The 26,909-nt window shown below is 42.4% G+C and overlaps 1 protein-coding gene across 2 annotated transcripts in view; it reads left to right on the plus strand.

The window, feature by feature from the left end:
* Window positions 1-26,909, plus strand: part of sfswap (splicing factor SWAP) — a 401,543-nt gene that overhangs the window by 324,702 nt on the left and 49,932 nt on the right. For both annotated transcript variants that reach the window (XM_060935514.1, XM_060935515.1), the window contains exon 14: window positions 17,349-17,623. In XM_060935514.1, the coding sequence (XP_060791497.1) occupies window positions 17,349-17,623 (275 nt within the window). The remainder of the gene's footprint in view (window positions 1-17,348; window positions 17,624-26,909) is intronic.

Here is a 26,909-nt window from a genome sequence, read left to right on the forward strand (position 1 = left end):
ACGCGCGCCACGCCCCCCCATGGGCTGCCCCCGTAGTCTCCAAAATTTCTGTGGGAAACACTGAACCATGCCACCAGGAAAACCACGAAGCCTGTTTTGCTGACGTTATCAGCTGTTCATTGATGGACACTTGAGTGCAAGACTGTTCATGACAACCGCAGGCCGAACGTTATCACGTCAGTTGTAGTTCTCAGCCGTCATAGCAAAACCGTAAGCATCCAGAGCCATTTTCCTAGCGTGACTTTGAACTGTCTGTATAGGGCCGTCCTCTACAGGAGATGTGAGATGAGACTCCAGCCAGAAGTCGGGTGTCAGGATGGATCAGGCAGGTCTGAGGAGCAGAAAGCATCACTGGTGTCCACATGTAACTCGATAGAGAGAGAGAGAACATAGGTTGTTATGCCACCTAATGGTTAAGAACAGTATATGTTTTGTACTGGGTGCAAGTGGGGACGCTGGCAAAACTATCTATGACAGCGTAACTAAATAAGAGAGCCAGAAGGTAACACAGACACGAGGAAGCCCTGGGACATAAAGCCACTCTACCGTCAATACTTTACCTCTGATACTGGAGACTCCTTACAGCTGTTTATGTGGAGCTTCCACTCTACAAGTCCCTGTTGATGTTTTGCTTTCAGTATGATCACGGTAAAGCGAGCGCCTTGATATAAACCCGTGATTTTACTTTAAAGCCGCTGCTAAAGAACGTCTTCTGACTAATCAGAATCGAGAACGCATTGGCACCGTGAAGTAAATCTATTCCTCTGTTTTACATACTTGTTTTTTTATTTCTGCGAGTGTCTAAATAAAATCAGGAGCGTCATTCAGGCAGGTCATGAAGCATGCTAATGTCCATATAATCTTATCTAATTGCACTTTTAAGCTCTTGAAGTGAAACTACTAGCTCATTATTTCTTCTTGCTTATTAGCTTTCCAGACAAATTCTGATTTCTTTCCTGATTAACTCGCCGTTAAATACTAAGAGACCTGCTTTCTGAGATCCGTTTGTTGTGGTTGGAGCATCCGACATTTTCTCTGCACTCGCTCCTGTTCAAGCATCACTAAAGTATCCCTCTACCACCAATCCCACCTCTCCACACCTGCTCCCATTCCTCCATCTTTAGTTCCTCCTCATACCCTCTTGAATTGTAGTTGTGTCTACTCATTTGACATCCAGAGGTTATTGGTTTAAGGAATAAAACACCACAGGGGATTCTGTTATGGGAAAACAATCAGCGGCAGAGTCGCGTGTTGTAGCTGGATGCAAAACTTAGTATTACCACCCCAAAGTTGTTTATTTTCCTTTTATACCACAACGATTTAATTTTTATTAAGAACAGGACTTCGTACTTTTTAGGCATGTACAGTTGTGTTGAACATCCTCAAAGCAAATTATAGCAACTATAAAGATTCCCCCCTCCCCACCCGCCACCCATCCAATACTCCTATACATGGAACGATATATCATGCGATGATAAATCGAGATACACATTTATGACGATTTGAACTGATGGAATAAAATCATGATTATAGCCAGGCTGTGTAATCTCGAAGTTTTTACGAGCTGTAATTACATTGTTTAGACAGCAAAAGGCACAATAACATAAAATAGTGGGAATGTGTTTGACTTCACGCTAGACGGAAGTAACACAGCTCGAATGCCACAGAAACCACTGAGTTGTATATAAAATCTGGAGCGCTCATAGGCTCGTCAGAGTGAAGCCAGTTAGCCGCCATCTTACCGCTTCCATCGCGGAGCGGAATGGTTATTTAGACTACTGGAAGCTACAGAAAATTGGACAAGTTATGTATGTAGTTGGTGAGAAAAATTTGAAGAGAAGTGGCTACATGTGCAGCAGTGAACTGTACAAATACTCAGGTGAAAGGTTGTGGACGGACATTTCACCTGTGGGTATTGAGATGTATATAAAACTAAATATAAAAATGTAAGCGTATATTTATTTTATGGTAATGTTATATTATATAACCTCTCTCTTTCATATACTTCTTCCTTATGAGAGAAAAACTGAAAGAATCTCCGTAAAAATAATTATAGTCGTAAAAAAGAGCCATTCAAAAAAAAATTATCAGAGACTGAACTGGAAAAGGGGAAAAAAAACCAATAACTGTGAAGGGGAGTGCTATAAAGATGTGTAAGGAATGGGGGTAAAGTTGAGAAAATAAAAAGAGGTAATGAAAGGGGGGAAAAAAGCCAGGAGATACTTTTCTTGGGGCAGATTTGATCAGATATCACGGTTGAACACACAAGCCAAATACACGCAATGGGAGTGGTAATATGACGGGCAGATGGCTTCACTCGTCTCTACAGCGGGGAATAGGCTATGAGTGCTCCAGATTTTATATAGAGCTCTGTGACGAGAAAACACACACACAAAAGGATCTAAAATGGGAAAGAGCTGTTGGGTGGTTCTATACAAACAGATTCAACATTAAATCAGAGCTCTCTTTTTACAGACTGCTGAAAGATAAAGAAAAGAGAAGCAAATTGTGGAAGTACAAATGTTCATAAAAGTTTATTAAGGCCTATTTGTTATTTTTTTTTCATTTTTCAAGAAGGAATATTTTAGTGAATAGGCGATTTTAACTTTTTTCGCGGTCCAAATCCTGCGCTCTGATTGGCTGGCGAGCGGGTCCGTATCCTACGATACGGACCCTGGTTAGGGACCTCTGGCGACTCGCTCGTTCACAACAACAAACATAGTGGCATTTTTTTGTCAACATTTATTTTCGCATTTCTCAGGAGAATGTCATTAATTTTACAGCATGGATAGCGATAACGACAGTGTTCACAGCGAAAGTGAGTTTTACTACCCTGAGGAAGAAGAAATAAAAGAAAGCATTTCAGGAGAAAGCTAAAAACCTCTAACTGTTGCTAACGCCGAGCAAAAACATGGCTGTATCCTGAATGACTCCTATTTGTATAAATAGGGGACTACATAGGCGGCAAAATGTAGTTTTATTTTCCTGCTATGGAAGTGCACTTGTATCCCGAGGAGGAAGCCATTTGCATTACAGCCGTGAATGAGGATTCAAAATGGCGGCTCGGCTCGGTTTTCCCTTTCGGGCGCTCTCGTTTTCTGTTAGAATTTGGTAAAGAAAAAATAAATATATTATTTACCAGCTTAAGGTCGGTCCGTGTGGTGAAATACCGTGACCTCGGCCTCGCTCAGTACTTTCAAGACCTCGGTCATGGTATTTCACGATACGGACCTCCCAGCTGGTAAATAACATATATATATTTTTCTCCAACCTGTTCAAATGTGGGTCAAAATTTGATTGTTGGTTATTAAGAAAAAGAAATAAAAGTTTTTTTTTTATTAAACAAAGTTTTTAACAAAATGAGTAAGTTAATAAAGAATTGGAAAATATGTTGCTTTTTTTGTAATATTTTTCATTTAAATTTTTTTTTCCAGAAATATTATGAGAAAACCGAATCATGAGCCCAATATCACGAATCCAGTCATGAATTGGGTGAATCATTACATACCTACATGCTCCCATTTGTATTTCATCGACACTCATTTCCACAGCGACTACAGGGTCAGCACAAGGGTTACTTGTCCTTATGCATACATGAATCCTTCACTCTAGTCCTCTTATCATCTGCTGACCCCAATCAACAGGCTGCCCGGAAGCTTTAGAGAGTACGGATGAGAGATGGAGAGGAGAAGATTGGCCTGAAGTGCGAGATTAAAGCTAGATTGGCTGAAACGTTTTCTCCCACCAGTAGCACTACTTGCCGTACTTCACTAAAAGACTCTTCGGACCTTCAGATTGAACCCAATTTCAGAATCGGAGTATACACACTGGCTAACTTTACCATTGTTTGTCCTGGATTAACATTTCAGAGCCTTGTTTATGACCATTAACTCTTGCTGAAATGTTAACTGTGTTGACTAACGTTTCTCTGGCGAGCCTTGCTTGTTTCTTCAGGGCCAGCCCTTATGACTGGTATCATCTTAATTAGCATGTTCCAGTCCCGGGTGTCAACTCTGCTCCTGATGTCGCTGCTAATGTGCCTCTGAACTCAAGGAACCCCTGGGGAATTGCAGTAATGCTTTCAGAGATGAAGGAGCCAGAGACAAGAAAGCATTTTTGGTGGGAAAGATGAAGCTTCTTGTGTATTTTTGTAGCTTTCGAAGGAAGAGCACAGAGTGACTAAGCCTTACTTAAGAGCGTCGGGAGACTATTGATTTTTTTTTTTTCCTGCTGCTACTGCTCAGAGTACAGATCTATTTTTTTTTTTAAGACATTGGAACTTTTTCATAAAAACTAGACCTCCACAGTAAACTCAGTAAATTATTCCAGAAAAGCAAGGTGGAGTTTATAGCAACGGTTTACTTACTTATTTCCTTCCACTTCTTTCCGCGTAGTTCTCTCACCTGTGAGGAAACGAACTTATTGGCTTTGTGGGTATTGCTAATAAATCAGGATTGGAACCTTTGAATTGGCAACTTGTCCAGGGTGTACCCCACCTTTGCTCCAGCTTCCCCCAAGACCCTGACAGATAACCGGTATGGATGGATGGATGGATGGAACCTTCTACTTCATCCTATCAAGTTGATCTTGTTGTGGCGAAGACACGAACACCGAACTTCATCTGTAAAATCGGTGATGTTTGTGTTGCACGCCATGTTGCTCCTCTAGAACCCAGCAAAACTTGTCATGGGAAACTTAAGTAAACAAATCCACAACTTTCCCGAACTCTGACCTTACCCATGATTCATTGCTGCGTCATAGCGGAAGCCGGGATCTTTCTTCCGCGCTACTGTGTTGACGTTTGTAGCTAACTGCTAGGTACAGTAGGTGAGATCAAAGGTGACTAAAAGATGGTTACACGGGTCCAATCTTCTGACGTGCTCTGAGGATAATAATACAATCGAAGTGCCCCATCCTGACTTGATGTCGGCTACGTTGACATTGTCAATTATTTTATTCTTAGTGAGGGCATCGATGGCGAGGAGCTAAGGAACTACAAAAGCACGGAGGCGTACAATTATCTACACAGTAATAAAATTGGAAAAATTATGTGTAATAGAGAGGGCGAGTTTGTTTGCTTACAGGCTGAGCCGAGCCAGAGCGCGAACAAACCCAAACACCTGGCTTGGGTAATGACGAGAGCCAGTGGCGTGATAGAAACGGTCAGCTGTTCCTGCATTGCAGGGTTTGGGAAATTTTGCAGTCATGCAGCAGCTATCATCAGGAAGGAAGGCTATGTCAGAGTAGAGCGATTGTATTGGTTTACTAATAACGTAGTGTTTATGTATTGTAAGTCGCTTTGGACAAACGCGTCTGCCAAATACCATAACCTTATTAACCATCAGCATCTAGCTCTAGTCTAATAGAACTCTACCAGCCTGCTGGACCGTGATGTCTCTTGTATAGGCTCAAGAAGCAAAAGCTAGGTCAGAGAACCATAGGCTAACCATTTTAATGCGGATGCTATCAAACTTTGGAAACAATAAACATCTCATCTCGTCGTCTTCCGCTTATCCGGGACCGGGTCGCGGAGGCAGCAGTCTAAGCATGGAAGCCCAAACTTCCCTTTCCCCAGTCACCTCGGCCAGCTCCTTGGGAAGAACACTGAGGTGTTCCCAGGCCTGCCGAGAGACATAGTCCCTCCAGCGTGTCCTGGGTCTTCCCTGGGGCCTCCTCCCGGGGGGACATGCCTGGAACACCTCCCCAGGGAGGCGTCCAGGAGGCATCCGAAAAAGATGCCCGAGCCACCTCAGCTGATTCCTCTCGATGTGGAGGAGCAGCGGCTCTACTCCGAGCTCCTCCCGAGTGGCTCTGCTTCTCACCCTATCTCTAAGGGAGCGCCCAGCCACCCTGCGAAGGAAACTCATTTCGGCCGCTTGTATCCGCGATCTTGTTCTTTCGGTCATTACCCAAAGCTCATGACCATAAACATACCATACTTAAATAATTCCTTGTCCAAGCTTCTTCAACTTCCTAACTACCCTGATCATTCCAGCTATTGGATGGTATTTGTAGGCTATTTGTTTACACGAGTACTTCAGCACTGGTCGCTCTTGGATCCTCTCAGCTACGTGCACTTATTGTTAGTCACTTTGAATAAAAACGTCAGCTAAATGACGAATGTTTGAATGATGTAAACTATCTAAACAACAATTGCGTAGAATTAATGGTGTTGATTCAGGTCCAAAATGCAGTGGTTAGGAAAGACAGGGCTCACATGTACACATGCGCAGCATATGGTGCTGGACAACATGCCTTGCGAGTCCGTTTGTGCTCAAAACAGATTCCATTCATAAAATCTTTAAGCTTTCACGAGTTGTTTGTGCACCCGACGACGGCACACGTTGAACCAGAAAAAGACATAATTTAAAAAGACATTACCTTCTGACTAAAACACGGTTGTCGTAGCTAGCTCCGCTCTCCTACGTTCGGCTGCCTCAGCTGCTTGGATAAACCAGAATTTAAAGACCAGCATCCGGGAGAGGCGGGTGTCATGGCGACCCCCATTGTCTCTTGCAGGAAAGCTATATGTACACCATGTCTGAAACTATGTAGACACCTGACCATCGTACCCATGTGCTTGTTGAATGAGCCATGCCAAAGTTGGTCACCCCTTTGCTGCTGGAACAACCTCCAGCACTTTCAGGAAGGCTTTGTATAAATTTTGGACCGTGGCTGTAGAGGTTTGCCCATTCAGTCACAAGAACATTGGTAAAGTCAGGAACTGATTTCAATTAAGGAGGCCTGGGGTGCAGTTGTTGCTCCAGTTCACATCCCAAAGGTGTTCAATGGGGTTGAGATCAGATCTTTGTACAGGCAACTCAAGATCTTCCACTCCAACCACGTCTTCATGGACCTTCATGCCATGCTGGAACATGTTTGGGATCCTTAGTTGTGGTGAAGAGAAATCACCATTGTGGCAGCAGTTTGGGAAGAACCGCGAATTGGTGTGATGGTCAGGTGGACACCATGAGGCGTTTGGCTGTACAGTGGATATGTTGCAAAATTCAAGTGGTTAGTAATTGGAGAACCGCGAGCTGGCCTAGTGTCCGCCTCTCAACCAGTTGGGTCATACCAAAAACCATCATAAAAATGGTACCTACTGCCGTCTGCTAAGGCAAGCTGCAATACAGATGCGAGTAGGGAAGTCAAATTCTCGTGGTTACCAGACGCCTCAAAGAGCTGGTTAGTACTGGGACAGGAGACTGCCTGGGAAGACTAGATCCTGGTGTGGAAGGGACTTGAGTGATTGGAGATCAATTTGAGAGGTGACAAATCAAGGTTTTAGTCGTGGTGGAAGGTGGTGCATTCTCCCAGACAATATCTTACCATCTAGTCGGGATCTTTTCAGTTAGGGCTAACAAAGAAGTGCTGAGCTTTAGGGTCTCCATGTGGGACCATCCTCAGCAGCAGAAGCTGAGTTCAAGAAAGCTCCAAGTAGAAGTGTGTCAGGCTCAGGCAGCAGGAGCCCAAGTACAGAGCAGGTTCTTACATGTTCTTTTATTCCACTGTGGTTTAAAAGGCTGCACATTGTGAACAGTGTGTGAGCGAGGGCTCAGGCAGGTCTCCGTGCGACAGTATAACTAAAGTGGAGGCTGCAAGCTGAAACCAATTTTAAACCCAGTTGGGGGCACAGTGATCAACATGTGGCATTAGAAACATGGTTAGTTAACGACAGGTTTCCTAGTTAAGGCGTTGGAGTGTGATTTTGAAGTTCATATTGTGTTGAAAGTGGATGTGTGGGATATTAATGGCTCTCTACAGGGTTTTAAGCTTCAGTATTTATATTCATGTGGAATGAAAGAAATGGTTTAAAACACTCATGGCAGGATGTGGATTTAAAGTGGAACTGAAGTCATTTTTAAACTCGCTTTATTTCTTAACGTGTTATTCAATTACGTTTTCGTATATCGTGACTCGTATTGGCAACTAATTGCAATTAAATATTATACTTATCGGCCTATTCGTTTTTTAGCCGTGTTGAATTTGGTTCGTTTGGTCCACGGCAGGCGTCGCTTATCCGCACGATCTTCACGAGACTTCGAAACGTGACGTGTCAGCCAGGTGTCAGTGCCGCCATTTTGAAAACTGTTTTCAAACGAGATATCGCACAAAAACGAGTGTAAATGACGATTACTGCCTACTTTTTTTTTTTTTAAGATTTTTTTGGGGCTTTTTTTTCACCTTTATTGGATAGGACAGTGTAGAGACAGGACAGGACAGGAAATGAGTGGGAGAGAGAGACAGGGAGGGATCGGGAAATGACCTCGGGTCGGAATCGAACCCGGGTCCTCGGATTTATGGTATGGCACCTTAGCCACCTGAGCCACGACGCCCCCTACTTTTTTTTTTTTTACTTTTTTTTTTTAAACTGTACGTTTTACTTCGTCCTCCGATGTCTCGCACAGGTCTCGACGCATCTCGTTCACGGCCGTTGCTTTGACATATGGACTGATATATTACGTAGCATATTTCAAACACTCATAACTTGCTATCGCAGCGACAAAATAGCGATCAAAAGTGCACTCCGATGTTGAATAAAATGAGAAGTAGAATTTTGATGATAAAAAAAAAAATTTGCCTTCAGTTCTCTAAGGTTTTACCCACTCCTTATGAACGTCGAACAGAAAGTGTGGAATGAAATGCTTGATTGATTGTCATGAGCGAGTCAAGCTAATATAAAAAGCATCATCGTGTATTGAGTTGTTCGAGCACTGTGTTTGAAAATCAAAGATGTTGCAAACGTAGTAATGGTGTGTGTGTGAGTGTGTGTGTGTATTTGTGATGCTGTTTGAGATTCTATTTGTAACCCTGTCTGGGTGTGTGTGAGAGAGAGAGAGACACATACTCGCTCGCTCTGTGCGACTCAGTGTGTGTACTTGAGCAGGCCAGTGTGTTATAAATGTGCTTTTTATTTTTATTTATTTATTTATTTATTTATTTATTTTAAACTGCTCTTCCTCTACCCCTATCTCAGGAGAGTTCAGAGAGAATCAGTCTCCAAAATGTCAACCTATTTTTAACCTGAGCGCTTGAAATCAAACCCGGGCCCTGCCTCCTGCCTCTCATTTCCTCGCCCTTGGGCGAGCATGAAGTATCGCGAGTGCTCAGCTATCAAACAGAATACATTTTGCTCATCTTCATCTCTCTCTTTCTCTCTCTCGCTCTCTTTTTGACGAATGTGTACCAAAGCACGGTTTCATTGAAGACCGTCATTCATTAACTGACAGTCTGATTAGCAGGGAACTGGATTGCGAACATATCCATTAATATGTCTTGCTAATTAAAAAGTGCGCAGTGTGAAAGTTTTATTGATGGCACTAATTTTTGTTTGTTTGTTTGTGTGTTTGCGCTCGCTCATACTGCCAGATCTGGGTTTTCCCACCGGTCGTGAACGTTAACGAAATTTTTACAGTTTGTCATCCAGGTCGTCCCTTCCACCCCACCCCACCCCACCCCACCCCCAAAACTCTGTCGTGTAAGTATAATGTTTCTGGTTTTAGTTCGTATAATTGGGTCGGATCAATATCGAGATATTTTCACACAGTGACTAATTGCATTGATTTTCTTTCTCCGTGTTCCACCCACCTGCAAACTCGTCTCACTTTTTGCGCTCGTTTTCCTCACTCCTTCATTCTCTCTTTATATCTCTCTGCGTGCCCTCTCTCTCTCTCTCTCTCGCTCCCCTTCCATGAGCAAACACACTGTCCACGCGCATTCGGCGAGCGTTTCACACCATGCGGTAGAATTAATTGGGCTGTGTTTCGAATCTCAGCGTGCCCCCTGCTCCCCTGCATTTCAGGCACTAACGCTCAGCAAACGTTACACAATGCTCGTTGTTCTTCCTGAAGATGAATCGTCTTAAATCGAAAGTTTGATGGCGCAGGATGATTAAATTAAGGCTCATTGTTCATGTGAAGTCATGCAATTACGCATCAGATAAGAAAGACGCATTTTGTTTTGTCAGGGTTATAAGAACTGCTGTTTGAATGAAAGACGAGTAATTATGACCCGACGCCAAACTCCTTGGCTTTTCTTGTGATTGGATCAGCTGAGCATGTACACTACCGTTCAAAAGTTTGGGGTCACTTTGAGATTTCCTTATTTTTGAAAGAAAAGCACTGTTCTTTTCAACGAAGATCACTTTAAACTAATCAGAAATCCACTCTATACATTGCTAATGTGGTAAATGACTATTCTAGCTGCAAATGTCTGGTTTTTGGTGCAATATCTCCATAGGTGTATAGAGGCCCATTTCCAGCAACTCTCACTCCAGTGTTCTAATGGTACAATGTGTTTGCTCATTGCCTCAGAAGCAGGGCTTTGAACCAGAATTTTTTTCCTATTGGTTCGTTCCGAACAGAAACGGAATTTTAACGTTTCCGGTTTTGGGTTCCACCATTAAATAGACGTTCCCGAACCGGTTAGAACAAAAAAATTTCATTCCCGGAACAGTTAATTACGTTCCCTGTCAGCTGTTTAACAAATGGCTATAAAATTATGTCTCTGTCTCATCCAGCTTAAGCCAAATGCAGGCTAATTCTATTACAACCTTCATTAAATAAGACAAGAAATAATTCAAAACAATTATTATTTCAAATGTTGGCGATTTGGATTCTCAGTATGTCTTCCCATCTACACAAACAGAAAAAGTGCCAAAAATGAAAGATAATTCGTTTAGTGTGTTACCAAAGGCTAGTCAGGCCCTATGCATTGACAGGCTAACAGAGGTTAACGTCATTTAATGTTCGCGAGCCTCTCATTAACGTGGACAAATATATTGATATCGTGTTTGAAATTGAGTTTTTTTGAATAACGATAGACTGCAATATTTACCTCTTCTTTAAGATGTGGAGACGTGATAGTAGTCCAGCCTCCCGCTCTCTCCATTCAGTCAGCGAACGTCACACAGGAAGTGAACCCCAGCGGGTCATAGAAACTTGCGCAGGAGAAGAATGACTTTTTTATTTGTAGGCTACGGAAACTTTGAGGAACGAAATAAAAACCGGTATTAACCGGTTACCATTATTTTTAATAAGCGTTTCTGTTCCGGAACATAAAAAATAATAAAGTTTCTGGTTTCGTTTCTGTTCCATGTGAAATAGAAAAAGTTCCCGGTTTTCGTTTTCGTTCCTTGAACCAGTTCAAAGCCCTGCTCAGAAGGCTAATGGATGATTAGAAAACCCTTGTACAATCATGTTAGCACAGCTGAAAACAGTTGAGCTCTTTAGAGACGCTATAAAACTGACCTTCCTTTGAGCAGATTGAGTTTTTGGAGCATCGCATTTGTGGGGTCGATTAAATGCTCAAAATGGCCAGAAAAATGTCTTGACTATATTTTCTATTCATTTTACAACTTATGGTGGGAAATAAAAGTGTGACTTTTCATGGAAAACACAAAATTGTCTGGGTGACCCCAAACTTTTGAACGGTAGTGTAGTGTCCTCCACAATTATTGGTACCCACTGTAAAGATGAGTTAAGGGGGAAAAAAATGCACCTTTCGGCGAAGTCGCTTCATCTCGCGCTGAAAAAATGAGAAGAATCCAACTTTTAATTGAAATTTATTCCAAGAAAAACAAATCCCTCATCGGGAAATGGTTTCAACAAAAACGTGTGCCGTAATTGAAGACAATGACTACTTTATTTGTCACGTGTACACTTGAGCACCGTGAAATTCCTTGTGTGAGCGATGATGGCACACATACTGTACATACATACCCATGACTCTCTTCATATCCCAGGAATCAAACCAGCGACCCTGTGGGTCCAAGGCTGTTTCTTTAACCTTCAGGCCATGGCTGCTCTCTGGAAATTATCATGTAACTGAAGCATGTGAAATCCTTCTCTGAAGGATTGATATTTTCTGTTCTTCTGTCCCACTTTTTTTTTTTTTCTGGCCAGATTGGTTTTCTGAGCCTTTGACTGCTGGAGATTCTGTTTACTTTTAACTCATGTGGCCTTCATGCTGTAAGTTTGTACAGGCTTTTCTTTCAGGGACGAGAATTTTCCGCGGATCTGCGGAATTCCGAGTTTTTCCCGCTGAAAATGTCATTTTTGTGAAACGTGTAAATCCGTTGAGAGAATTTCGTGTGTGGGGGGGGTGTTGGGGGATCGGCACGAGGCGAGCCTTGTGGTGGCACAAGCAGGCAGGACCGACCGACCGCCCGCCAGCATCTTTCGGCAACGCTCATCGCAAAATTAGTTGCAGCTGTGATAACGGAAATCGTCATTGCTTTCTTCAATATTTATGCTAACGACAACTCACGACGATTTCCGGCAACATTTTGGCGCTAGTTTCATCTCACTTCTACAATTCACGGAGAAACAAGCTATACGTACACGGTTTTGATCACTTCTTAAGTTCTAGTTATTTTGGTTAGTTTTCAAAGTTACTTCGCCAATATGGCGAAAGTTTTGGACCGCAAAAATGAGGATCGTGCCAGGGAAATCGATAAATCGAACAGGGTAAAGAACTGTTTCCGATGGGCATGGCTCGATAGTAGCGTTACCGTGCAGATAGGGACCAGGGCTTTGAACCGGTTCAAGGAACGAAAACCGGGAACTTTTTCTATTTCACATGGAACAGAAACGAAACCAGAAACTTTATTATTTTAGAACAGAAACGCTTATTAAAAATAATGGTAACCGGTTAATACCGGTTTTTATTTCGTTCCTCAAAGTTTCCGTAGCCTACAAATAAAAAAGTCATTCTTCTCCTGCGCAAGTTTCTATGACCCGCTGGGGTTCACTTCCTGTGTGACGTTCGCTGACTGAATGGAGAGAGCGGGAGGGTGGACTACTATCACATCTCCACATCTTAAATAAGAGGTAAATATTGCAGTCTATCGTTATTCAAAAACGTCAGTTTCAAACACGATATCAATATATTTGTCCACGTTAATGAGAGGCTCGCGAACATTAAATGACGTTAACCTCTGTTAGCCTATCAATGCATAGGGCCTGACTAGCCTTTGGTAACACACTAAACAAATTATCTTTCATTTTTGGCACTTTTTCTGTTTGTGTAGATGGGAAGACATACTGAGAATCCAAATCGCCAACATTTGAAATAATAATTGTTTTGAATTATTTCTTGTCTTATTTAATGAAGGTTGTAATAGAATTAGCCTGCATTTGGCTTAAGCTGGATGAGACAGAGACATAATTTTATAGCCATTTGTTAAACAGCTGACAGGGAACGTAATTAACCGTTCCGGGAACGAAATTTTTTTGTTCTAACCGGTTCGGGAACGTCTATTTAATGGTGGAACCCAAAACCGGAAACGTTAAAATTCCGTTTCTGTTCGGAACGAACCAATAGGAAAAAAATTCTGGTTTAAAGCCCTGATAGGGACACAAACTGTGACGACGTGCCTGACGGAACCTATCCGAAAAGTGGACGTGCCGGGAAAGGTTCTGTGTATTCTGTGTTCAGATATGATCAATTATGGAAACAAAGGAGCTAGAAACATCCAGGAGCACATCAAAACAAAAAAGCACAAAGGTACGTTTTACTTAAATTGTCTAAGATAGAGTCAGGAGGAATCTAATATATCGTTACGGTTACCTCCATTATCGCTCACGAGATATATAATTATATCTGTAGGGATTTGTTATCTTAAAGTTTATAAACGTTTTAAACCATCATTGAATTTGAAAACATTCATATATATATATATATATATATATATATATATATATATATATATATATATATTATGTGGGAAAGTTGGCAGACATTTCAGAGTTTTTTTAAATGTCCCATTCTCATCCCTGTTCTTTGCATCTGCTTTGTAAAACTGAACAGCCAATAAAACTCGAGTCAAAAACTTGTGTCAGCACGGTCCCCCTGTTTAATTTTGTCCAGTGTGTGTGTGTGGATTAGCACGTCAAAGATAAGACGCCGTATACCAGAATTACTAATCGTGATCATTCCAAATGGGTGAATTCTGTCTTTCGGACGCACCAGAAAAGCTGATTAGTATATCTGGGTTTAGCTGTTTGAGATAACTGCGTGTTCCTGTTTTGCCTGGAAAAGGGAGATATAAAAAATCGAGACATGAAATCATGATCAGCGAGTCAGTGATTGGCTGATCCGAATGATACAGGAACCTGGAGATATTTTTTTTTTTTCTTGTGCAAAATATGTGCTTTATTGCTGTATGATGTTGATATGAGACACGAAAGAACATTTATGCAAGATTTTACAACATTGACGTTTGTAATCAGTCGCTGTTTTCTGTTCTCAGTGTAATCCAGTTGTGGCCAGTTTATTTTTCCACTCGAATATACACAGCACCAGTCAAAAGTTTGGACGCCCTTTCTAATTCAATGTTTCTCTTTATTTTTATTAACGAAAAGACGCGTCATGTCTTAAACTGGCGGCACGGTGGTGTAGTGGTTAGCGCTGTCGCCTCACAGCAAGAAGGTCCTGGGTTCGAGCCCCGGGGCCGGCGAGGGCCTTTCTGTGTGGAGTTTGCATGTTCTCCCCGTGGGTTTCCTCCGGGTGCTCCGGTTTCCCCCACAGTCCAAAGACATGCAGGTTAGGTTAACTGGTGACTCTAAATTGACCGTAGGTGTGAATGTGAGTGTGAATGGTTGTCTGTGTCTATGTGTCAGCCCTGTGATGACCTGGCGACTTGTCCAGGGTGTACCCCGCCTTTCGCCCGTAGTCAGCTGGGATAGGCTCCAGCTTGCCTGCGACCCTGTAGAAGGATAAAGCGGCTAGAGATAATGAGATGAGATGAGATGTCTTAAACTAATTATGGATGTCGTTTCTCTTTACTGAGTCGAGCGGTTCTTGACATCATATGGGTATTATTTACTGTTTGAGCATTAAGAAGGCACGGAATTGCACTAATTACCTTTTAACAAGGCACACCAGTTAATTGAAAAGCATTCCAGGTGACAACCTCATGAAGCTCATCTCATCTCATTATCTGTAGCCGCTTTACCCTGTTCTACAGGGTCGCAGGCAAGCTGGAGCCTATCCCAGCTGACTACGGGCGAAAGGCGGGGTACACCCTGGACAAGTCGCCAGGTCATCACAGGGCTGACACATAGACACAGACAACCATTCACACTCACATTCACACCTACGGTCAATTTAGAGTCACCAGTTAACCTAACCTGCATGTCTTTGGACTGTGGGGGAAACCGGAGCACCCGGAGGAAACCCACACGGACACGGGGAGAACATGCAAACTCCGCACAGAAAGGCCCTCGCCGGCCACGGGGCTCGAACCCGGACCTTCTTGCTGTGAGGCGACAGCGCTAACCACTACACCACCGTGCCACCCCCCTCATGAAGCTGGTTAAGATAATGCTAATGGAGCACTTGCATGTGACGTCACAGCCAATCCAGATTGTGACAGACGCCATCTTGTCGGTCAAACGCCATATTCCGCCTTCTACTTCTGCTTTTACTTATACCTTTTCTTCTGGAAAAACCCTACTATATACGATTCTACTACAACGGCTGCGGCTACAAGCTCTCCCTACCTGTGCACGGTTTTTATGTTTTTTGTGTGTATTTTTGCGTGTTGTTCGTCTGTACCGGACTTCAATATCCACTACAACCGTATGGACTTACTGGATATTGGTTTCCAGCAGAAAATGACGGTTTGTAGCGATTTCCATCGCATGCACAACATTCCGGACGAGAAAAAAAAAAACATTCCGGACGAGATAGCAAGACCAGCGGGGTCTCCGTGGATTGTTATCGGATGCAAAGCGAAGGAGGCGGCGCCGGGAGTGGAAGCAAAAGCGAGGCTGCAGGGCCGGCCTGTTGACTAAGCTCAGAAAACAGCCACTCAAACCTCCACTGCTAAGCCTCTCTCTCTCCAACACCAGATCCATGTAAACAAGATGGACGATTTGGAATTACAGCTAGAATTACCTTATTCTATTCTATAATCGGCTGGTCAGTGCTATACTCAATACTTAAGTGACTTACCCATCCAGTGAGGATTCTTGTTTACAAGATGCCACATCTGAGTCGCTGACAAATCCTGAATTTCTGTAAAGATAACTGTCCAGAGATTTATAAGCACGCAGTGCTTCACCACTGAACAGCGAGGGAAAGTTAATGAGATAATATACACGTCTGGGTATTCCCCTGGCAGTTCAAAATCCGGTCGTGAAAACTCCGTCCGGTAAGCCATAAGGGTCACAAATCTGTAGATCGTTTATTTTAGACATATATCTAGTTATCTGTTCATTAGAAAAATGAGCCGTGTAGTCCGTCGGTTGAAATTGATCCATTCTGTACACGAGTGCAGCAGTATTCAGCTGTGTTTTTGACCGACAAGATGGCGGTTGTGTACTTTCCGGTCACGTGACTGCAAGATCTCTATAGTGTGTAAAGCGTCAAGAGAAACGCTGGATACTTTGAAGAATCTAAAATATGAAACTTTAACCCTTTTTTTGTTTCCCACATCGTTCCATATATGGACATGAAGTGTCTTAATTAATAAAGATGAAGGAAAAAAAACACTAAATTAGACACGGTGTCCAAACTTTTTCTTGGTACGTGTGTATTTAAGTTATTCCACGAAATCGAGTCGTATGTGAGCTGATAGCCGACGAGACGCGTAGCACCGAGTGGAATAACTCTTTTTTTTTTTTTTTTTTTTTTATTCTGTCCACATTCACTGGATTTTGAGAAGCAGAGCATTTTTATTTTAAAAACTTTATACAAAACGTCCAACAAAATCATTTCCGCTTAGAATGTAAGCAAACCGGCGAAATGAAAAATTCTATAATAATAATAATAATTCTTGAAAAATTAAAAAAGAGAGGTTCTTACCATCAAATACTTTTATTCCACATTTTGTTGCTCTTTTTTTGTTTTTTTGGGGGGGGTTTGTTTTCGAGTAGAGTTTTTTTTATTTCATTCTCGGTTGGTTCAGCAACACACGCCGCCATTTTGTTTTTCTCTACTCATGGTATATGAGCTGATAGCCTGGCGGTAGAGTAGCCAATCAGAGCACGCAATTGCTCATATCCAGTGAATATGGATAGAATAAATGTGCATATACCGTACATAGACACACCCTCTCAGCCTCCATGCTGCTCATCACCAATGCACCATGAAGCGTTGAAAGTGTGTGTGTGTGTGTGTGTTCTTGCCAGACCAGCTGCTTCTTCATTGATTTCTGAAGATCACAAATCTGGAAGGCTTCTTTCATCTCCCCCCATCCTTTTAATTCTGCCAAAGCCCCTTTATTGAGTTTTGCCGACTACAAGACTCTCGTTTGTTCTTTGTGGTGTTGTCGTTTCCCACAGACCCCTATGCACTCTCTCATCTCCTAATCTAATTTGCATCTCTATTTTCTCTGTCCACAGCCAGAAGTGTCCACCCTTCCAGCTGAGCCCGTCATCCAGGTGCCGCTCTCCGAATACCCGCCTCCGGACACATCCATGAGGAGCGTCGATCCCCCTGCCATCACCCTGCCACTCTGTTCTTCCTCCACCTCCTCCTCGACTCGAGAGCGGGACAGAAATAGAGACAGAGACAAGAAAAAGAAAAAACACAAAAGAAGATCTCGATCCAGGTCGCGTTCCAGATCCAAAACCAAGCATTCACTACCGAGCGCATACCGCAGCTACAAGAGGTCGAGGTACGAATATCCATCAAGTTCCCCAACCCCGTGTTTTTCATAACTGCGTTCATTACAGATACCCATCGGCACTACATACCGAAAGGTAACGCCTATATGAGATTTCTCCATCCGTGTGTTGGTTTGCGACATGCCCTTTAACAAAATGATTAATTGACTCCGTAGTTATAAAGGTTCAAAGAAAGAATCCCTCGAACCCAAACCACGTTTGTTCATCATCACTGTTTCAGAGAAGTACTCTAGTCTCGTCATTTCAGTCCTCATGACTCGCCAATTTGTCCTTATCAGCTGCAGTAATTACACTCGTCTCATCGTGGCATTTTGACATGCCTTCATATATTTTCTGCAGATTGAATCATTTCTGCCCTCGGCTTGAAATCGCTTCCAAATTAAAGGCTGGAATTGAGGTTTCAGTTTCTTCCTCACTTTTTTTTTTTTGCTTCTTTCCTCACTTTTTCTTTTTTTAAACTTCTCTTTCTTTTCTTTTCTCCCTCTTTTTCCAATTTCTGTATTCGTTTTTTTTCCCTCGCTTACTTACTTTCATGATCTTGCTTGCATCTTTTTTCCACTTCTATGTGAGAATAGTGGTGTTCACACCAGGGCTTTAAACCAGAATTTTTTTCCTATTGGTTCGTTCCGAACAGAAACGGAATTTTAACGTTTCCGGTTTTGGGTTCCACCATTAAATAGACGTTCCCGAACCGGTTAGAACAAAAAGATTTTGTTCCCGGAACGGTTAATTACGTTCCCTGTCAGCTGTTTAACAAATGGCTATAAAATTATGTCTCTGTCTCATCCAGCTTAAGCCAAATGTAGGCTAATTCTATTACAACCTTCATTAAATAAGACAAGAAATAATTCAAAACAATTATTATTTCAAATGTTGGCGATTTGGATTCTCAGTATGTCTTCCCATCTACACAAACAGAAAAAGTGCCAAAAATGAAAGATAATTCGTTTAGTGTGTTACCAAAGGCTAGTCAGGCCCTATGCATTGATAGGCTAACAGAGGTTAACGTCATTTAATGTTCGCGAGCCTCTCATTAACGTGGACAAATATATTGATATCGTGTTTGAAATTGACGTTTTTGAATAACGATAGACTGCAATATTTACCTCTTATTTAAGATGTGGAGACGTGATAGTAGTCCACCCTCCCGCTCTCTCCATTCAGTCAGCGAACGTCACACAGGAAGTGAACCCCAGCGGGTCATAGAAACTTGCGCAGGAGAAGAATGACTTTTTTATTTGTAGGCTACGGAAACTTTGAGGAACGAAATAAAAACCGGTATTAACCGGTTACCATTATTTTTAATAAGCGTTTCTGTTCCGGAACATAAAAAATAATAAAGTTTCTGGTTTCGTTTCTGTTCCATGTGAAATAGAAAAAGTTCCCGGTTTTCGTTTTCGTTCCTTGAACCGGTTCAAAGCCCTGGTTCACACGGCACATATTTGCATCGATGCTGCACCGATGTATTTTGTTGCGATATATCTTACACTGGTGTAAATTTTGTGGAGCGTTCACATGTCACAAACCTGCTTACTAGAGAGAAGCGTGTCAGCACCGGTGCAGCCTCACTTGCGTTCACACGGCAGTTTTTGCGACTGTGCTATACGGTAGTAATAATGCGGAAATGAAATATGCGCATGCGTGAAAATGTACTCCCTTTTCCCGGTTGTCATGGCATCACCAAGCGCCGGGAAAACAACGTGGATGAAGACACCAGTGTTGCCAGATACTGCTGACGTTTTCCAGCCCAAAATATGTTCAAATCCGCCAAAATGCACTTAAAACCGCCCAATCTGGCAACACTGGAAGACACGCGGTTCTGTTGTTGTTGATATTCGCCATTTTGGAAGCGCAAAATACCAGGATGCAAATTATGCAATGCCCGTATGTAATCAACTCTCCTCACGCGTAGCGAGTCTACCCCTGTAGCGTTCAGACGTCCCATTTTATATCGGTGCTGCCCCGCAAACTAGCATTTACTCTGGAGTAAATTTCTTAAACCACCTCCCGAGCAGGGTTAGATTTGCACCGGTTTAAGCAGCTTTCAGGGGCGACACCGGTATAACTTTGTACCGTGTGAACGCTCTACTGGGGCAGCCCCGGTGCTACACCGGAGTAAAAGTTGCTGTGTGAACACCCCTAATGTCGACGTAGATAGATTTGAGCCGATAAGTTGAAGGGCCTTGCCCAAGATCCCAACAGTGGCAGCTTGGCAGTGAGGGGGTTCGAACCCCCCCGACTCCCCGATCAATCACTCACAGCTGCAACCCACCGAGCCACCGCTGCCTCCTTCAAGATGAAAGCTAAGGAGTGAAAGTGAAATGAACATAAGAAAGCAAATTATTCAAGGACTAAATTGGCTTAAAGGGGAACAGAGGGCAATATATAAAGTAAATATAACAATAAAACACACATTAACGAACCTTATTCAAGACTTACAAAAGCTTTTTGTTCTAAGGTTGGAAAGTTATAGTGTTTTGAAAGTAGCTCGAGCAAACTATTTCCGCAGTTTGAACAGCCCGCCATGATATTAATTTTATCCAATCAGAATGCACGTTCATTTTCTCTGCGTAACACTCATGACGTATGTATGTGCCCAGTTGTGTTGGCTCATTGCGGTTGGGAATAGCACGTGTGAAATACCTGTTTCTGCCTCTTGCGACGATTTCGCAAGTCCACGGGTGGCGCCTATCTCATTGCAGCAAATAAATTCTGCTGGACTCGTGAGCAACTCCACGTTACATTTTCCTCACGAGCACCACGCCGTGTCACCTGCACGCAGACGCTCTGCCCCACGCTCGCCATGCCCATGGTCAGCATCAGTCTCATCCTCGCCGTCATCCGAGCTTTCTTCTCTTATTTCATCACCGGAGTCGAGAGTACCTCTCCTAGCTATTTTAAGTTCGTTTCTTAAGACAAGGATTTTTTAAGACGTTACCTTGTTGACAGTTTCGGCGAGAATCTTCCGCCTTCTTCAAAACAGTCACCAGATGTGTCCTGGGGGAGCGACCTGACAGCAGGAGGCGTGAACTACCTGTCAAATTGGGCGGGACGTTCACGCCTCCGTAGCGTAACATCAGCTGATAAGGCACGTCGCCACTCGACATCTGGTGACTGTTTTGAAGAAGGTGGAAGATTCTCGCCGAAACTGTCAACAAGGTAACATCTTAAAAAATCCTTGTCTTAAGAAACGAACTTAAAACAGCTTTAATAGTTAGACATAATGAACTTCCACTACATAGTACCTCTCCTAGGTTCAAACTGGTACCCTTCTAAGCCATAGCCTGCTTGCAGTGTGTCTTGCGGGATCTCTTCGTATGATTCGACAGAGCTGTCGCTTTCACTTGATGCGCCCGACGCCATGATTACACGCTTATCTCCTCTATTTCGGAGAGTTCTGCTAGTGCAGTGGGTAGCGCTGACGTCACGGTCTTTTAAAAATGGCGACTCGTGCGGTTTAGCGTATAAAGTATTATATTTACAATTACCAAGATATTTCGTTGTTTTCTAGTACATAAATTTGATAGAATACTTAAGAATACGTTACTTTGTCACATCAGCAACTGTATATATTATATCTGGTACCCCTTTAAGCCTCATCTTTTTGGGACTCGGGCAAAGCTTGTTTTGGTGGGTGGTTGAGCGTCTTTGAGTTCTAATCTACTTCAGTCAAGCCTCTGTGGATCTCTGCAGATAGTGGCTTGGCTTTTCTGCTGCAAAAGTTGTATAAAAGTTGTGATCTACTGATTCTGAGAACAGATCTACAAGGCTTCACCTTCAGCTTATATCTGCTTCAGCTTGTATTTCGGCTGACGTTCAGGCAAAGGTGGAAACTACAACGGACAAGAGAAAGGAAATGAGTTGGCTCCTGCAGTTTAACACACAGCTGGTGTGAACACGCACTAGTTTCCGATTCCTGTGCGTCCGGACCCTGATTCAGCCCTGCCTGAGCTGCTCCATCCCTTCTCCAAAGCTGATAACATTTGAAAAAAAAAAAAAAATTGCACACGTTCCAGTTTCCATGGTGATCCGCTGAATTGTATCGTATTGTACTCAACGATGTAAGATTTACAAATGAATCTAAACAGGTTTTTTTTTCTTTATCTTCTCCCCACCCGACTGAGTTCAGGACATTTCTGTGCTACGATATACAGCACATGCAGATTTCCTAACAGACCGCCAGGAAAAACAGTATTGTTTCAGAAAAATAAAAAATCTACAGTGGTGCTTGAAAGTTTGTGAACCCTTTAGAATTTTCTATATTTCTGCATAAATATGACCAAAAACAACATCAGATTTTCACACAAGTCCTAAAAGTAGATCAAGAGAACCCAATTAAACAAATGAGACAAAAATATTATACTTGGTCATTTATTTATTGAGGAAAATGATCCAATATTACATATCTGTGAGTGGCAAAAGTATGTGAACCTCTAGGATTAGCAGTTAATTTGAAGGTGGAATTAGAGTCAGGTGTTTTCAATCAATGGGATGGCAATCAGGTGTGAGTGGGCACCCTGTTTTATTTAAAGAACAGGGTTCTATCAAAGTCTGATCTTCACAACACACGTTTGTGGAAGTGCATCATGGCACGAACAAAGGAGATTTCTGAGGACCTCAGATAAAGTGTTGTTGATGCTCATTAGGCTGGAAAAGGTTACAAAACCATCTCTAAAGAGTTTGGACTCCACCAATCCACAGTCAGACAGATTGTGTACAAATGGAGGAAATTCAAGACCATTGTTACCCTCCCCAGGAGTGGTCGACCAACAAAGATCACTCCAAGAGCAAGGTGTGTAATAGTCAGTGAGGTCACAAAGGACCCCAGGGTAACTTCTAAGCAACTGAAGGCCTTTCTCCCATTGGCTAATGCTAATGTTCATGAGTCCACCATCAGAAGAACACTGAACGACAATGGTGTGCATGGCAGGGTTGCAAGGAGAAAGCCACTGCTCTCCAAAAAGAACATTGCTGCTCGTCTGCAGTTTGCTAAAGGTCATGTGGACAAGTCAGAAGGCTATTGGAAAGATGTTTTGTGGACAGATGAGACCAACATGGAAATTTTGGTTTAAATGAGAAGCATTATGTTTGGAGGAAGGAAAACACTGCATTCCAGCATAAGAACCTTATCCCATCTGTGAAACATGTTGGTGGTAGTGTCATGGTTTGGGCCTGTTTTGCTGCATCTGGGCCAGGACGGCTTGCCATCATTGATGGAACAATGAATTCTGAATTATACCAGAGAATTCTAAAGGAAAATGTCAGGACATCTGTCCATGAACTGAATCTCAAGAGAAGGTGGGTCATGCAGCAAGACAACGACCCTAAGCACACAAGTCGTTCTACCAAAGAATGGTTAAAGAAGAATAAAGTGAATGTTTTGGAATGGCCAAGTCAAAGTCCTGACCTTAATCCAATCAAAATGTTGTGGAAGGACCTGAAGCGAGCAGTTCATGTGAGGAAACCCACCAACATCCCAGAGTTGAAGCTGTTCTGTATTGAGGAATGGGCTAAAATTCCTCCAAGCCGGTGTGCAGGACTGATCAACTGTTACCGGAAACGTTTAGTTGCAGTTTTTGCTGCACAAAGGGGGTCACACCAGATACTGAAAGCAAAGGTTCACATACTTTTGCCACTCACAGATATGTAATATTGGATCATTTTCCTCAGTAAATAAATGAACAAGTATAATATTTTTGTCTCATTTGTTTAACTGGGTTCTCTTTATCTACTTTTAGGACTTGTGTGAAAATCTGATGATGTTTTAGGTCATATTTATGCAGAAATATAGAACATTTTAAAGGGTTCGCAAACTTTCAAGCACCACTGTAAACTCACTCTAGAGGTTGTAATTGTTATTTTAAAAATTATAACCTTAACAGTTATAGAGAGAATTATAGAAAAGTGCATTGTAGGAAGTGTAATTTAATCACTTTATCGATAATACATTGTTATATTAATGCTTAGTGATTTTATTGAATTACTTCTTAAATCAGATTTGTATTTAGAGTGACTTACGTTGGTTGCCAACATGCTTAAGTAATGGACACTTCATAATATTGGCTTAATGTATTATTTAAATGCTATTGGATGTGATATCAGGTTTTATTCTATCCACATTCACTGGATATCAGCAATCGCACACTCTGATTGGCTACTCTACTACTAGGATATCAGCTCGTATACCGTGAGTAGCGAAAAACAAAATGGTGGAGCGTGTTGCTGAACCAACCAAGGCCGAAATAAAAACTACTCGAAAACAAAACGTGGAATAAAAGTATTTGGTGATGAGAACGTATTCCCCCACCCCACCCCCAAGAATTATTATTATTATAGCATTTTCCACAAATTGATCCTGTCATTTCGACGGTTTGTTTACATTCTAAATGGAAATGATTTTGTCGGACGTTTTGTCTAAAGTTTTTATCCCCCGCTGGCTGAAAAGCCCAAAGGGGGATTATGTCATGGCGAATTCTGTCCATCCCGGGAAGGGTGCTCACCTTCTGAAATCAACTCCTCTCACAATTTTTGGAGGAATTTCACAAAACGTGGCAGGATTCTTTGTTACATGTCAGTCATACGCATTTTGTAATTTCGTTAAAGGAATACGCCACCCACAAGTGAAATTGAGTCAGTCCCTAGAGTTGGATGAGTGAGCCAAAGCGTTTTGTCGCCGACCCAGCCATTGTCCTGATCTGGAAACGTCCCGGTTAGCTTTAGCTTAGCGTAGTCGCTGTAATCCGGCGTGTCCAGCTGGCATTGTCGTTGCAAAAGTGAATCAAATAACTCAAGATTTTTTATAATTATTTCTCATGACCTGTACATTCACATCGAGTACACATATCAATGCAAATTAACACGAAGGGATTTACTAGACCAATTTATATCTGGAACTATTTTCGGCCACAGCACAGGCAAAGCACCGCTGCAGGCGCAAAGACACCACGCAGCACCACAACTTCCGTCAATACACCAGTGTTACCAGGGAAACCAGGGTTTTCAGGTGCTGCGTGGTGTCTTTGCGCCCGCAGCGGTGCTTTGCCTGTACTGTGGCCAAAAATAGTTCCAGATATAAATTGGTCTAGTAAATCCCTTCGTGTTAATTTGCATTGATATGTGTACTCGATGTGAATGTACAGGTCATGAGAAATAATTATAAAAAATCTTGAGTTATTTGATTCACTTTTGCAACGACAATGCTAGCTGGACACGCCGGATTACAGCGACTACGCTAAGCTAAAGCTAACCGGGACGTTTCCAGATCAGGACAATGGCTGGGTCTGTGACAAAACGCTTTGGCTCACTCATCCAACTCTAGGGACTGCAGGGACTGACTCAGACCCCGTCCACACGTAGCCGGGTATCTGCTAAATCGAAGATATTTTTCTACGTTTTGGCCTGTCATCCACATGAAAACACATCAAAAACGAATATTTAAAAAAACTCCGGGCAAAGTGAAGATTTTTTGAAAATTCCGTGTATGCCTTTTCGTGTAGACAGAGATAACCGGAGTTTTGCGTTTTAGAACGTCACAATCTGCGCCAAAAAATGACAACAAATCTGCGCTGACGTCAAACGTGCGACCTTTGTTTACTGCAGAAGCCAGATTAAGCATGGACTTAAGCTAGCCGCACACCACGGCGATCCACGCGGTACCGAACCGACCCATTTCGGAGCCGACTCCCGACAGGGCACGCACATATCCCCCGACTGTTGACGAGTGCAGTCGCGATTGAAGCGACACATGACAACTTAATAGCTTTGTGATTGGCTATTGGATATAGTTACTGTTAAATCCAACACTTGAAGATGCTACAGGCTGAATTACAAATGACACAACACGGAATATGTAGCGCACTATCTAGGCTGCATGAGCTATTATTCCCAACCTTAAATAGTGCACTTATATAGGGGAGTTAAAACGATTTGGAATTCAGCCACACAACTTGAGCAGAGTGGCTTTCCAGCCCACTGTGTCTATGGATAAAGCTTCAGTCTATGGAATTACAGTATATACCTGCATTAGGTGCTACCAACACGTATTTCTCGCGCTAGAAATTGTGTTTAATGATGTCACGTGTTATATGCGAAAGATATGATTGGCTATTGCTAGCGACTCTCGCCGATCAGTCTGGCTCCCGATTAGTTTTTCGAATCGGCTGTGAGATGAGTCGGTACCTTCGAAAACTAGTGTTTACGCCTGACTCGCGACTTCAGTTGGCTCGGTACGCTGAAAATCGGCGTAGTGTGCGGCTAGCTAAAGAGTAATGGATCGGAGTAGTGCCTTGAAAGCGTTAATTATTGTGCAGGTGCTATTTACATGTTTAATTTTAGAAGCCCAACTACTGCTCCAAGAGCACAGGCGATGTGATTAGGGGGCAGGATTTGGGGAAATAATGCCATCTACAGGTTTGGAATGCTTATGAATGTGATTGAAAACGCAGATGTTCGGTTATGTGTGGAAGGGATTTTTTTCGAAGACGAGGTGGTGTGGATAAAACATTTTTATAAACGGAGGGGGGGAAAATGTTCGGTTTTAAAAATACCCGGCTACGTGTGTACATGGCATCAATTTCACTTGGGGGTGGCGTATTCCTTTAAATTCGGTCACATTTTACCAGAGTTACAGCCCTTGATTAACAAAATTATAATTTGACAATTTCATGAGTGCGTTTTCCTTCTGAAATCAACTCCTCTCACAATTTTTGGAGGAATTTCACCAAACTTGGTAAAAGGCATTGTTATACGTTGGTAGTACGCGTATTGTTTTGTTCAATTCGGTCGCATTTTACCAGAGTTGCGGCTCTTGATTAACAAGCTTGTACTTTCACAATTTCATGAAGGTGCGCTCGCCTTCTAACATCAACTCCTCCCACAGTTTTTGGACGAATTTCTCGAAGCTTGGCAAAAGTCCTTGTTATATGACAGTAATACGCATATAGCGATTCAGTTTTGTTTGTGAAAATTTTACCAGAGTTTTGAGCCTTGATTAAATAACTTGTACTTGGACAATTTCATGAGGGTGGACGTTCTTCTGAAATCAACTCCTCTCACAATTTGTGGAGGAATTTCACCAAACTTGGCAAAAGGCTTTGTTATATGACAGTTATACACATATTGAAATTTCGTTTAATTTGGGCATATTTTACCAGAGTTATGCCCTTGATTATTAACAAACTTGTCCTTTTGGCAGTTTCATCAAGGTGTGCTTGCTTTCTTAACTCAACTTCCCTCACAATTTTTATTATCCCCCGCCGGCCGAAAGGTCCGAAGGGG

This window comes from Neoarius graeffei, chromosome 12 (assembly GCF_027579695.1).
Source record: "Neoarius graeffei isolate fNeoGra1 chromosome 12, fNeoGra1.pri, whole genome shotgun sequence".
Taxonomy (NCBI): Eukaryota; Metazoa; Chordata; class Actinopteri; order Siluriformes; family Ariidae; genus Neoarius; species Neoarius graeffei.